Below are 11,161 nucleotides of genomic sequence, written 5' to 3' on the forward strand. Positions count from 1 at the left end.
AACTCACAATTGTCAGTATTGGCAGCTCTATTCTTGCCAAATCCAAAAGATTCCGTCACGTTTAGCGTTTTAAAAGGTTTATCAGAATGATAACTGTTTACGATAAGAGCTCAAGTAAGCTTTTGCTTATTCAGATCGCATATAATTTTGGACTATTTAGTTCTATAATTTATGATTTATTAAAACCATGGATTTTATATAAAAGCTTTAACATCAGCATTTAATACGACATGATTGCTAATGTCATAAAGGTTAAGAAAAGTTTGAAAGTAAACAATTAGTTAACTAATCCTATTGCATTTAAAAAAAATTCAATGAACGTTTTAAAGCTGCTGCTCATCTTGTTGTCTTTTCCAAGTGAAATCATCATCGGCCTTTGCAGCATCATGTATCTTCTTAATCTTTGCGTAAGCAAATGGAGCTATGAATCCCAATGAAGCACCGACAAACAGGAACAAGATTATTATTCCAAAAGCACCTGGCCCACTGGTCCCTTGAGCTGTTGAACTCCATTCTTTTCCTTTCTTTCCATCTGAATCCACTTTTAACTCGTAATTTGAACAATCGCCTCCATCAGTGGTTTTAGTGTCAGGACTTTTAACTGAGAAATGAGTCAATGAACAAGAACTTTCTGATCTACTTTTAGGACAGTAATTAAATGATTTACATCCCAACTCATCGCCATCAGATAACGCATAACATAATGAAGCACATTGATCTAAGGTTAATTTGGTTCTGACAATCATCATCTCTGATGTTACTATTTTGTTGCCTGTTTTTTGATATCTTTCAGATACTTTGGCTAAATGGATTGCAGAGAAAGGAAAGGATAAGATAGATGTAAGGCTTGTTACTTTGATTACTTGTAACAATACTTACGAGTATAAATCATGCATTCTTCATCATATTCAGTAGCTTCATCGGTATACAATAAATTACCAAAAGTACAAGAACCATCACAATATTGAAAAGATACACATTCTGATGAGGCATGACAGGCCTCTGCACAAGAATGAGCATAATCTTTTTCAATTTCAGTTGACAACTGAGTTTTGAATTTTCTATTAGACTTTCTTGAATAATTGTCAAGAACACTCATAGAATAAATTCCGCATTTTAGGTCAGTTTCAATCGACTGATCCCGACTAGCAACGTCAGAAGCCTGTAAACTTCTTACTCTACAGTCAATTTTACCATCGTTGTTGCAGAATGAAAAAGTAATGCATGAAACTTGATCTGAATCATGACAGTTTCGGTAACAATCAGCAAAAGTTTTTGCATCTGGCACAGCCAAAGTGAATTGATCATCAAGCTTCAACTTTGCATTGTGTCTAATTTGAGAAGTAATATCGTCCTTCAAGCCAGTTTCCCTTTTAGTTTTGTCGATCACATCAACAATCTTGTATTGTATGGCTTTTGAGGAAAGAGTAAGAATAATTATTAGTTAAGTAAAGTAACAAAATGACTACTAATATGAGTACTACTTACGCAAGTCTACGTTAAACGAAGGGTAATTCCTACCAACATCTTGCAAGTATGCATCATGAATCTGGTCAAGTGTTAACTCTTCTTTAACTCGACGCAAATTGTTCAGTGGAAAGAGATAGACACTGCATGATTGTCCTTGTTTAGTATCTTCCTTGAGATCATCAGGATTCCTCAGGTATCCACAGGCAAGATCTAAAGATCTATAAATGGCAACCCTAATTGTGAAGAGGAAAAAAATTAACAGTTAACAATTAGTTAAAAATTAAACTGAGTCGAAATGTTCATGCAGTCGCGAAATAATCCATACTTTATTGTCCCTTGATATCGTGATAGTTTTTCTAGGCATTCGTCTTCATTGTTAGCCTTAATTTTTATCATCTTGTCCAATGTCTCTTGACTGACAGACATGGATTTAGAGTTGAAAATGTCTGGAAAAGGAAAGAAAGTTAAATAAATGAACTCAATGGTATTCAAGTGAGATCAAAACGTTTTAATCAACTTACATTCTAAATGCGGTAGATCAAGAAATGTTACTTCCATTTCGATTTTTGTATCCGTGAAGCGATATTGAATATCAGAAATTCGCAGTATGCTGACTGGTTGAACTAAAAGGACAAAATAAAGGAAGTCTCCTTTCAACCAGTAAACACGATCCTCTGTGTGTTTGATGCAATCAGTGTATGCAGGATCTGAAGCTAAAAATTATAAATTATTAATAAATAAGCTATTATAGCATTTGCATTAGTTATGACTAAAAAGTTATCAAATTGTAAAATATTACTAGTCGGTTTTAAACGACCATTAATAACATTCAAAGACAACATTTCGACTAGCCACGTTGGAGTTCGACGAAAAGCTCACAAATTTTCCTAAATTACAATCTAACAGTGTAGTCCTTAACCAAATTTCCATGACCAAAAGTTCATAATAACTTTACAATTGTTTATCAATACATACCATTGCACTCTAATATGAAGTTAAGTATCACTTTTTCATCGGTAGACGCGAAATTAACTTTTTCAGTTAACGAACGAATACTCTCGATGGATCGAACCTCTTGAAAGTTCATGTAATCTCTGGTGATTTCATCCTTCCAAATATAAACTTTTCTCTAGCAAAAGACAAGGTATAAATACTAATGTTAATATTTTGAGAATAACGAGAATTGAAATGGACACTTACCGATATATCATAATCATAGATGGAGATCTTGGTACTGACAAGAGTATAATCATAAAATATGTCATCGTGTTGCTTAAAACCACCATTTAGATCGAAATTCAAATATTTCATAAGTAATGAACTTATCATTAAAAAAGCATACAACTGACTTTTGTGGGGAATTGCTGGACAAATCTCATTTTTTAATTGTTATCGAATATGTGTTTCAATGCAAGTTACTTACCGATTGAGCAAAATATTGAGTAATGACAGCTTTATCCACCTTCTTTCCATTGATGTTAAAATTGAATTGAACTGATTCCCATGCTTCAACGGGCAGTCCAGATCGATGTTCCTAAAGAGATTCAATCAAAAAAAAATTCAGAATTGTTTAACCATATTTCAATAAGTTGCACAGTTTACAGTTATTTTACAGTAGATTTGGTTGACTTTAATAAGCTACTCAGAATGCATCTAAAAGATTATTGAATATTGATGTATTCACTTCATACTGGTTAACAATGGGCATCGTTGTAGTATTACATCAACAATTAGCTGAATAAACTTACTTCTGAGTTTTGAGAAGACACTGAATTTTAATTAATGAACGTAATGAAGAATTATACCTAAAATCGAATTAGAAATCGATGGATTTCAGTTATTTCCAGTTTTCACTATCTGATGAACATATTGAGGTATCTTTCATCTTTGGCGATTCATTGGCGATTAAGACCAAATACAGTCTTGCCTCGGAGAGTTTATCAAGAAGAGAATACTCGAAGAAAGAGAGTTGATATGATCATAGAATTTCAATCAGAATGTTTCAATCATACTTATTATATTTTCCATATAAAAAGTCATTAACTTACCAAGATGAGCCTCCCAAGATATTTGAACCTACCATCACACATCAAAAGATTATGCAAAGTAAAGGAGGATAGCCAAAATGTTGGATTTTCGGCCCATAATTCAGATTTTTTTGAACCATATATCAATCGAAAGCTTATGACGAGTAGAGTATACCTCCCTAAAAATCAGGTCGAAAATCGAATCCCCTGGGGAGTTATTCATTTAGATAGAACTTTTTATGCCAGATAGAACTTTTTTTATGAATTCAATAATGCTAAGTAGGATGCTCTAAACCTGCGATATTTTGAGAAAACACACTTTGAAACTTTTTTTCCATAAGAAAGTACATACAAAGCCGTGGCGTTTCTTTCTGACCATCTGAGGATCAAATCAAACCTAGTACATATTATTCACCACCCTCGGAACTATCTTGAAACCCACAAAAAATATTCCTAAACCTGCGATATTTTATTTGCCATTCACATTTGTATTTTTGTCTATGGGAAAATACATTCAAAGCCGTGGCGTTTCTTTCTGACCATCTGAGGATCAAATCAAACCTAGTACATATTGTTCACCACCCTCGGAACTATCTTGAAACCCACAAAAAATATTCCTAAACCTGCGATATTTTATTTGCCATTCACATTTGTATTTTTGTCTATGGGAAAATACATTCAAAGCCGTGGCGTTTCTTTCTGACCCTCTGAGAATCAAATCAAACCTAGTACATATTATTCACCATCCTCGGAACTATCATGAAACCCATAAAAAATATTCCTTAACCTGCGATATTTTATTTGCCATTCACATTTGTATTTTTGTCTATGGGAAAATACATTCAAAGCCGTGGCGTTTCTTTCTGACCATCTGAGGATCAAATCAAACCTAGTACATATTGTTCACCACCCTCAAAACTATCTTGAAACCCACAAAAAATATTCCTAAACCTGCGATATTTTATTTGCCATTCACATTTGTATTCACATATATTATTTTTCCATATCAGCTGTCTGGTTACTATAACCATGGACCAAAAGATGCTAAAAAAATTAGTGATGCTATCGATTATATATCTATCGATTATTTTATTCATTTATTTTCGTCATGCAGATCGGTTTTGAAACCTAAAAAGATGTAACATATGCTTAAATTACAATTTTTATGATTAAAAATATAAATGTGAATAGCAAATAAAATATCGCAGGTTTAGGAATATTTTTTGTGGGTTTCAAGATAGTTTTGAGGGTGGTGAACAATATGTACTAGGTTTGATTTGATCCTCAGATGGTCAGAAAGAAACGCCACGGCTTTGAATGTATTTTCCCATAGACAAAAATACAAATGTGAATGGCAAATAAAATATCGCAGGTTTAGGAATATTTTTTGTGGGTTTCAAGATAGTTTTGAGGGTGGTGAACAATATGTACTAGGTTTGATTTGATCCTCAGATGGTCAGAAAGAAACGCCACGGCTTTGAATGTATTTTCCCATAGACAAAAATACAAATGTGAATGGCAAATAAAATATCGCAGGTTTAGGAATATTTTTTGTGGGTTTCAAGATAGTTTTGAGGGTGGTGAACAATATGTACTAGGTTTGATTTGATCCTCAGATGGTCAGAAAGAAACGCCACGGCTTTGAATGTATTTTCCCATAGACAAAAATACAAATGTGAATGGCAAATAAAATATCGCAGGTTAAGGAATATTTTTATGGGTTTCATGATAGTTCCGAGGGTGGTGAATAATATGTACTAGGTTTGATTTGATCCTCAGATGGTCAGAAAGAAACGCCACGGCTTTGTATGTACTTTCCTATGGAAAAAAAGTTTCAAAGTGTGTTTTCTCAAAATATCGCAAGTTTAGAGCATCCTACTTAGCATTATTGAATTCAGCATAAAAAGTTCTATCTAAAAAATTGGGTCTGATATGGTCCTCATGGGGTCCCAAGGGAGTTGATGAATAACTCCCCAGGGGATTCGATTTTCGACCTGATTTTTAGGGAGGTATACTCTACTCGTCATAAGCTTTCGATTGATATATGGTTCAAAAAAATCTGAATTATGGGCCGATTCGGCTATTGTCCTTTACCGTCCACATTAGTTCCAGGTGCATTCGAGTCTATGGATGCCACAGCAACAGATCCATCTGTTTCAACAAGAAAAGAAACTCCAAGTCGATAGTCGTAAATAACTTCACTCTCTGAACCAACCATTGATGATTTTATCCTCAAAAAATCGTGATATTTTGCAGCATAAACCTAACAATGAAAGTGGATTGAATGACAAATGACATATGAAAAGAAAGCTTAGTGCAAAAGTATTGAGTATCGAACATTTACAAATTTTAGTTTCGCAATGAAAGACTCGATTCGTTTAGTCACTGAAGATTAACTCAGACTTGTTTCAATGCTGTATCAACGTTTCTAAGTGAGTTAAAAATTTGTGTCTGTACTCAAAACCATGATAAAAACAGTGAAATCGTCGTAATTCATAATTTTTTATTGTTAAGATGCTTTTGTACCAAGCTTTAGTTGACTAGGTAAACTAACCTCACTAAGTGTTCGAGACGTAGTTGACCCTTTGATTCGTTCATCCATGGTGTAGTGTATGTGATAAACTCTCAACTCTGGTGAGGGTTTATTTCCAGATAAGTAATGTGGACATCCGATTCCAGGTGGCGACTGGTCAAGGGATAAACAGTGAGTTTTAATATGAATTTAGGTTTTTATTTAGAAAAGTGCATTCAAAAAACGATGAATATTTCATTTCTGAATATTTGTCCACAATTATTCTTATAATAATATTATTGAACTAATACTTACTTGAACCTCATTTTTAATCTGATCTGCAGAAATACCGTTGTCAAAGTAAGTACCTAGCACGTCTTGAATAGAATAGATATCCATAATGAGATTCTCTTTGCCTGCATTTGCAATCGAAGCTTCAACATGACCACTAAATTCAATTCTACTTGGATTTTCTATTCCGAATTGGTAATCATAATGACCTGTGTTTACAATAAGAATTTAAAAATTTTAAATCAAAATGAACTAAATTAATCCAATTGTTGAGACTTACTTTTGTAATAGAAAGTAATTTTCAAATTTTTATTCATTTCTGCTGATGCGCCTTTCATCATGAGTCCTCTGATGTTTTTATCTGCAACTGATTTCTGTTAAACAATAGAATTGATTAATATATTTGAATAAAAAGAATCAATAAAAATATTTACCCAAACAAACGATGAATGATCGAGTCGGTATAATATCGAAGGTCCCATCAAGAGAATCAGGTTGAGTAAAGAATTGTCGATTCCAGGTAAAGTTTTATCCCAACTATTCTTGTGAGTGAACAGTAAACAATTTGTACCTTTGGATAGTGAAATGAACAAGCATAATTAAAAATTGACTCAATTGGAACAGTAGACTCGAGAAAAAAGGTGTTCATTTCATTGGTATAAATTATTTCAGAAACCAATCTTATCAAATAAATCTGTTTATATTTTTTATATTCCAGTAAAATTTAAAAAACTGAAGCTTCTTACCATGAATAACCAACCGTTCCTTGCTGTCCACATAATCATGATAATCAGCTTTGTAATGTATTGAGTAGGAATCCTTATCACTTGAGATTGAAATTTTACCTTTAATGTCTGGATCAGTAGCTGATATTAACTCTTGAATAAAATACTTTTTAAATCCATTCTGAGAGGAGAAATGAAAAGTTAGATTGATCGACAATAAGTGAATTGTTCAACTTACAACATCAGTTAAAGTAGCATTAATCAATGAGCTTCCTTCAGGCACATTTAATGGTAAGTCCACCAAACTGTTGAGACTGACTGTTAATAAATGCATATATCAATATATTAGTCAAGACGATTGAGTTTTAATTTCAATTCTTACTTGTTGATACTGTTGAAAGCAATGTCAAAACAATTAAAAGTTTGAGTAACATTTTAATATAGAGGAAATACAGAATTAAATACAAACAGAGTTAATTTTAACAATTTGTTTCCAATTACTGTTGCTGAACATTTGCAAATTAATTAAATATTTATAAAATAGTCTTTTATACCATAATATCGTATGCAAAGTTCGCGCAAAGTAGAGACGCCTCACATAAATAAACAATAAATAACTCAGTGAAAGTCAAAGATATTAGACTTATCAAAATAGTTTCGTTTCGGTTCATGATTTGTGTACTTAAACGCAGCATCAGGTAATTGAATTTTGTACCGCATTACTTGGTCAAATGAAATGAAAAATTGATAAAACCTCTAAAAAACAGATTAGATACTATTTTATCGTTATTAGAATCTTTTTGGATGTCGTTGAAATTCAGGGTAACAGTCACCATGAGCAAAGGTTTTCGTCTCTTTCTTGTGTATAGACCATGCATAGGTCACATTTTTGACCACGTTTGGACTATTACGGGCTAGAATTAGTGCAATGATTTATTCTTGAAACTTCAGAAGTTATGATTTGGATTTGATGTATTGCAAACACAAAACAGAAATTAAACTCTGTGACCAAAAGTATTGCTCAAACCCGAGAAGCTGCTTTGATGTAAGGTAACGCAGCAATTTACAGTTTTTGTTAATTCATTAGTTCATTAGTTTTGTTCACCAGTTTAATGAACAAGCCTAATAGTGGAAAGCAAACGATATTATTGTTATGAATTGCCCAGCTCGCTCTCTTGATCTTAATTGTTAAAGCGAAGATTTCAACTTGCACTACCACTAAATTAATTTCACTTTCAACTTTAATTTATTACGGAAATCTCAAGACCGGTTTTCCTCAGACTTCATATTTTGATACGTAGACAAATGAAAGCATTTTAAAGAACTGAGATGAAAATCGAAGCCATCGGAGGTCATTTTTTTGGTAATTAGACCTTTTGTCTCCAGAGGTAATTTGAACGTCATTTGTTAGTTTTTCTCAAAACCATTGAATGACAAGATTAGATATTATTATATTTTATCATTGTCAGCATCTTTTTGGATGTCGTTTCAGGGTGAATATCATTCTGTGATCAAAAGTATTGTTAAAACCCCAGAAGCTATTTTGATGTAGGATAACGCACCAATGCATAGTTTTTGTGCAATTTTAGCGTAGTACAAGAGAGCAATTTTTCTGTTATGAAGCGTCCAGATTGCTCTCTTGATCTTTATCCAATAGAGGACTTTTGAGGATGCCTTTCGCTGACATGTTTGAATTGCTTGATTCGAAAAATTGTCGCGAATTCTTGACGCGTGGCATAAATGTCGTTCAACATAAGTTATCGATATTTGACAAGCATAAATCAATCTAAAAAATGTGCGCTCTCAGAAAGTGATTTAAAGGTAAAATAACGGATGGGCCTTGAATGACTTAAGAGTTCTAACTTATTCTTCTTCAACCTGCGTAAGCCCATGGTTCAAATCTTACGTCTTTAGCATTAACAGTTCGTAAGTTATGACTACAAAAAGGGATAAAGAGTGGGAAAAAACCCCGTTTGTTATCAGTCTCAATAAAATAGCTGCTGAAGTCTCACTTTCTGTAAGTCTCTCTTATTGAGTGTCTTGAGTAGTTCTCCTTCAAAGTCTCATATATCTTTGATTTATAATATCTTCAAATCAGTGTTAAATTAATTGCACTGTGGGAGCTGTGTGTTCTCTCAATGGATTATTATTAATAACGGGATAAGTGTTTCAAGATTAAACTGGTATGTTGTTTTCAATAATTTCAATAATCATAATTAGTTCGTGATCTTATTTGTCTTTATTATATTTCTCTCAATCGAAATGTTTTTAACCGATTATTTTGTCTTTTCTCAACCCTTATACAGCATAGCAAGTGGACTCATATTTTTATTTGTGTTTAATTTTCTTGTGACAACAGTCAAGAGATTATTCTTATTACCACCTGGACCATGGGGACTTCCAATCGTTGGTTATTATCCATTCCTGAAAGACGAAAGTTACCTTGCGTTTGATTCTTTATCCAAAAAGTATGGACCAGTTTATAGTTTAAAGCTGGGACTGCATGATGTTGTCGTAATTTGTGATTGGGATCATCTTAAGTTAGCGTTTGCTGATGAGTCTCTACTTGCTCGACCTTATGAGACTTTCTTCGAAGGGCTGATCAACGAGCCATCTTTCATTGAAATGTCTGGGGAACCTTGGCGTGCTCATAGACGTTTATCCTTACAAGTACTTCGCAATGTTGGCTTTGGTACAAGTAAAATGGAAGATGCTGTAAGTACAGAGATTCAACAGTTTTTACAAACAATTGGAAAGAGCAAAGTGGATTTTATCGCGAAAATATTGCCCAGCGTATCAAACAACATATCACTTTTACTTTTTGGCCATCGTTTTGATTATTCGGATGCATTTAAAGTTGAACTGGACGATAATATGGAAAGAGTTAATCAAGCTGTCCAGTTTGCCGGTTTGACTGCGTTTTTCCCCTGGTTAGCCAGGATATTTGCTATCTTTAAATTGTCTGGAATGGACATAATTGATAAATGTATGAATGCTGCAGAAGATTTGATACAAAAAGAGATTGATAGACACCAAGTTAAAACAGATATGAATGAAATTGAGGATTACATCGATGGCTATTTGGTGGAACAAAAAAATCGTCAAAATAAAGATGAAAATGATGAAGTATTCAATAATAAAGTTTTACTACGAAATGTGACTGAATTTTTCGCTGCTGGATCTGAGACTGTTACCAGTACACTATCATGGGCCATGATGTATTTGATTTATAAGCCTGAGTACCAAGACAAGATAAGAGCTGAAATATCCGATGTTATTGGATTCGACCGAGAACCCCTGTATGTTGATAGGAATCGAATGCCTTTCACAATGGCCTTTCTCTACGAAGCACAACGAATTGGGTCCGTTATTGCTGTAAATTTACTTCGTCGAGCCGCAAGAGACACAAAGATTGGTGAATACAATATTCCTCAAGATACTGTTGTAATCTTCAATTTATGGAGCATTCACCGAGATCCAAAACTATGGCCAGAACCAGAAAAGTTTGATCCCAAACGATTTCTGTCTGAAGATGGAAGTAAAGCTATTAAGCCACCTTATTTGGTTCCCTTTAGTGGAGGTAAAAGGATCTGTCTCGGTGAAGGCCTAGCCAATGTCGAATTATTCTTGTATCTTGTGAATATTTTACAAAAATATCGAGTTCGATGTGATCCAGATGTAAAGTTGTCTTTCGAATCAGTATTTGGAGTCGCAAGGCGACCAAAACACTTACCTCTTCTTACTTTCGAGAAAATTGCATCACAAAATTGACAACTTTGACCAGCTGTGAAAAAGTTGCTGAAAACCAATGAAACGTTTCTAAATTTGCAGCTGTTTCGTACCCAGTCCTTTAGACCACCCTAAGTAAAAGCCAAGAACTAACAATCTTTGAAAAAGCAATCCTAGATTGCATTATAATGAATCCATCGATTTTTCATTTACATCTTGCTGTTCCATAATCAGTTTGAATATGATATCAATTCAACTATCCAATAAAGTTATGTGTATCTTGACTAAACAGAGCCGAAAAAGTCTAATCAAATATATTACTTCGGTAATTCAGTAGAATATGCTTTCTACTCATTCGTGTTTAAATAACACGATCAAATTTACCGCAATTTTTCCATATTCAATGC

At 33.5% G+C, this 11,161-nt stretch overlaps 3 protein-coding genes across 3 annotated transcripts; 1 reads left to right on the plus strand and 2 right to left on the minus strand.

Moving 5' to 3' along the window:
• Window positions 1-153: 153 nt before the first annotated feature.
• LOC107365732 (uncharacterized) lies at window positions 154-3,575 on the minus strand. The gene is made up of 9 exons (XM_015933288.3): window positions 3,519-3,575; window positions 2,894-3,004; window positions 2,671-2,742; window positions 2,446-2,599; window positions 1,992-2,183; window positions 1,796-1,916; window positions 1,489-1,703; window positions 880-1,413; window positions 154-802 (listed from the first exon to the last, which is right to left on the minus strand). The coding sequence occupies exons 1-9, from the start codon at window positions 3,558-3,560 to the stop codon at window positions 324-326; spliced, it is 1,920 nt and encodes a 639-aa protein (XP_015788774.3). The 5' UTR covers window positions 3,561-3,575; the 3' UTR covers window positions 154-323.
• A 1,912-nt stretch (window positions 3,576-5,487) lies between these two features.
• LOC149093167 (uncharacterized) lies at window positions 5,488-7,571 on the minus strand. The gene is made up of 8 exons (XM_089268820.1): window positions 7,408-7,571; window positions 7,264-7,343; window positions 7,047-7,206; window positions 6,735-6,871; window positions 6,581-6,674; window positions 6,325-6,509; window positions 6,052-6,183; window positions 5,488-5,760 (listed from the first exon to the last, which is right to left on the minus strand). Exons 1-8 carry the CDS (start codon window positions 7,457-7,459, stop codon window positions 5,578-5,580), a joined length of 1,023 nt encoding a protein of 340 aa, XP_089124946.1. The 5' UTR covers window positions 7,460-7,571; the 3' UTR covers window positions 5,488-5,577.
• A 1,643-nt stretch (window positions 7,572-9,214) lies between these two features.
• Window positions 9,215-11,047, plus strand: LOC107365794 (cytochrome P450 2J4-like). The gene has a single exon (XM_015933366.3). It carries the CDS (start codon window positions 9,288-9,290, stop codon window positions 10,794-10,796), a length of 1,509 nt encoding a protein of 502 aa, XP_015788852.2. The 5' UTR covers window positions 9,215-9,287; the 3' UTR covers window positions 10,797-11,047.
• The last annotated feature ends 114 nt before the right edge of the window (window positions 11,048-11,161 follow it).

The sequence above is a fragment of the Tetranychus urticae genome, chromosome 3 (genome assembly GCF_039701765.1).
Source record: "Tetranychus urticae isolate SD_2017Ah chromosome 3, NJAU_TeUrti_SD_1.0, whole genome shotgun sequence".
NCBI lineage: Eukaryota > Metazoa > Arthropoda > Arachnida > Trombidiformes > Tetranychidae > Tetranychus > Tetranychus urticae.

Coding starts and splice junctions, on each gene's coding strand:
- LOC107365794 (XM_015933366.3), top strand. CDS start 9,288: ATGTTTTTAACCGATTATTTTGTCTTTTCTCAACCCTTATACAGCATA.
- LOC149093167 (XM_089268820.1), bottom strand. CDS start 7,459: ATGTTACTCAAACTTTTAATTGTTTTGACATTGCTTTCAACAGTATCA. Junction 6,872..7,046: donor GGAACGGTTGGTTATTCATG/GTAAGAAGCTTC, acceptor CACTATCCAAAG/GTACAAATTGTTTACTGTTC. Junction 6,510..6,580: donor AATTACTTTCTATTACAAAA/GTAAGTCTCAAC, acceptor TTGTAAACACAG/GTCATTATGATTACCAATTC.
- LOC107365732 (XM_015933288.3), bottom strand. CDS start 3,560: ATGTGTGATGGTAGGTTCAAATATCTTGGGAGGCTCATCTTG. Junction 1,704..1,795: donor CGATATCAAGGGACAATAAA/GTATGGATTATT, acceptor CTTCACAATTAG/GGTTGCCATTTATAGATCTT. Junction 803..879: donor AGAATGCATGATTTATACTC/GTAAGTATTGTT, acceptor CAATCCATTTAG/CCAAAGTATCTGAAAGATAT.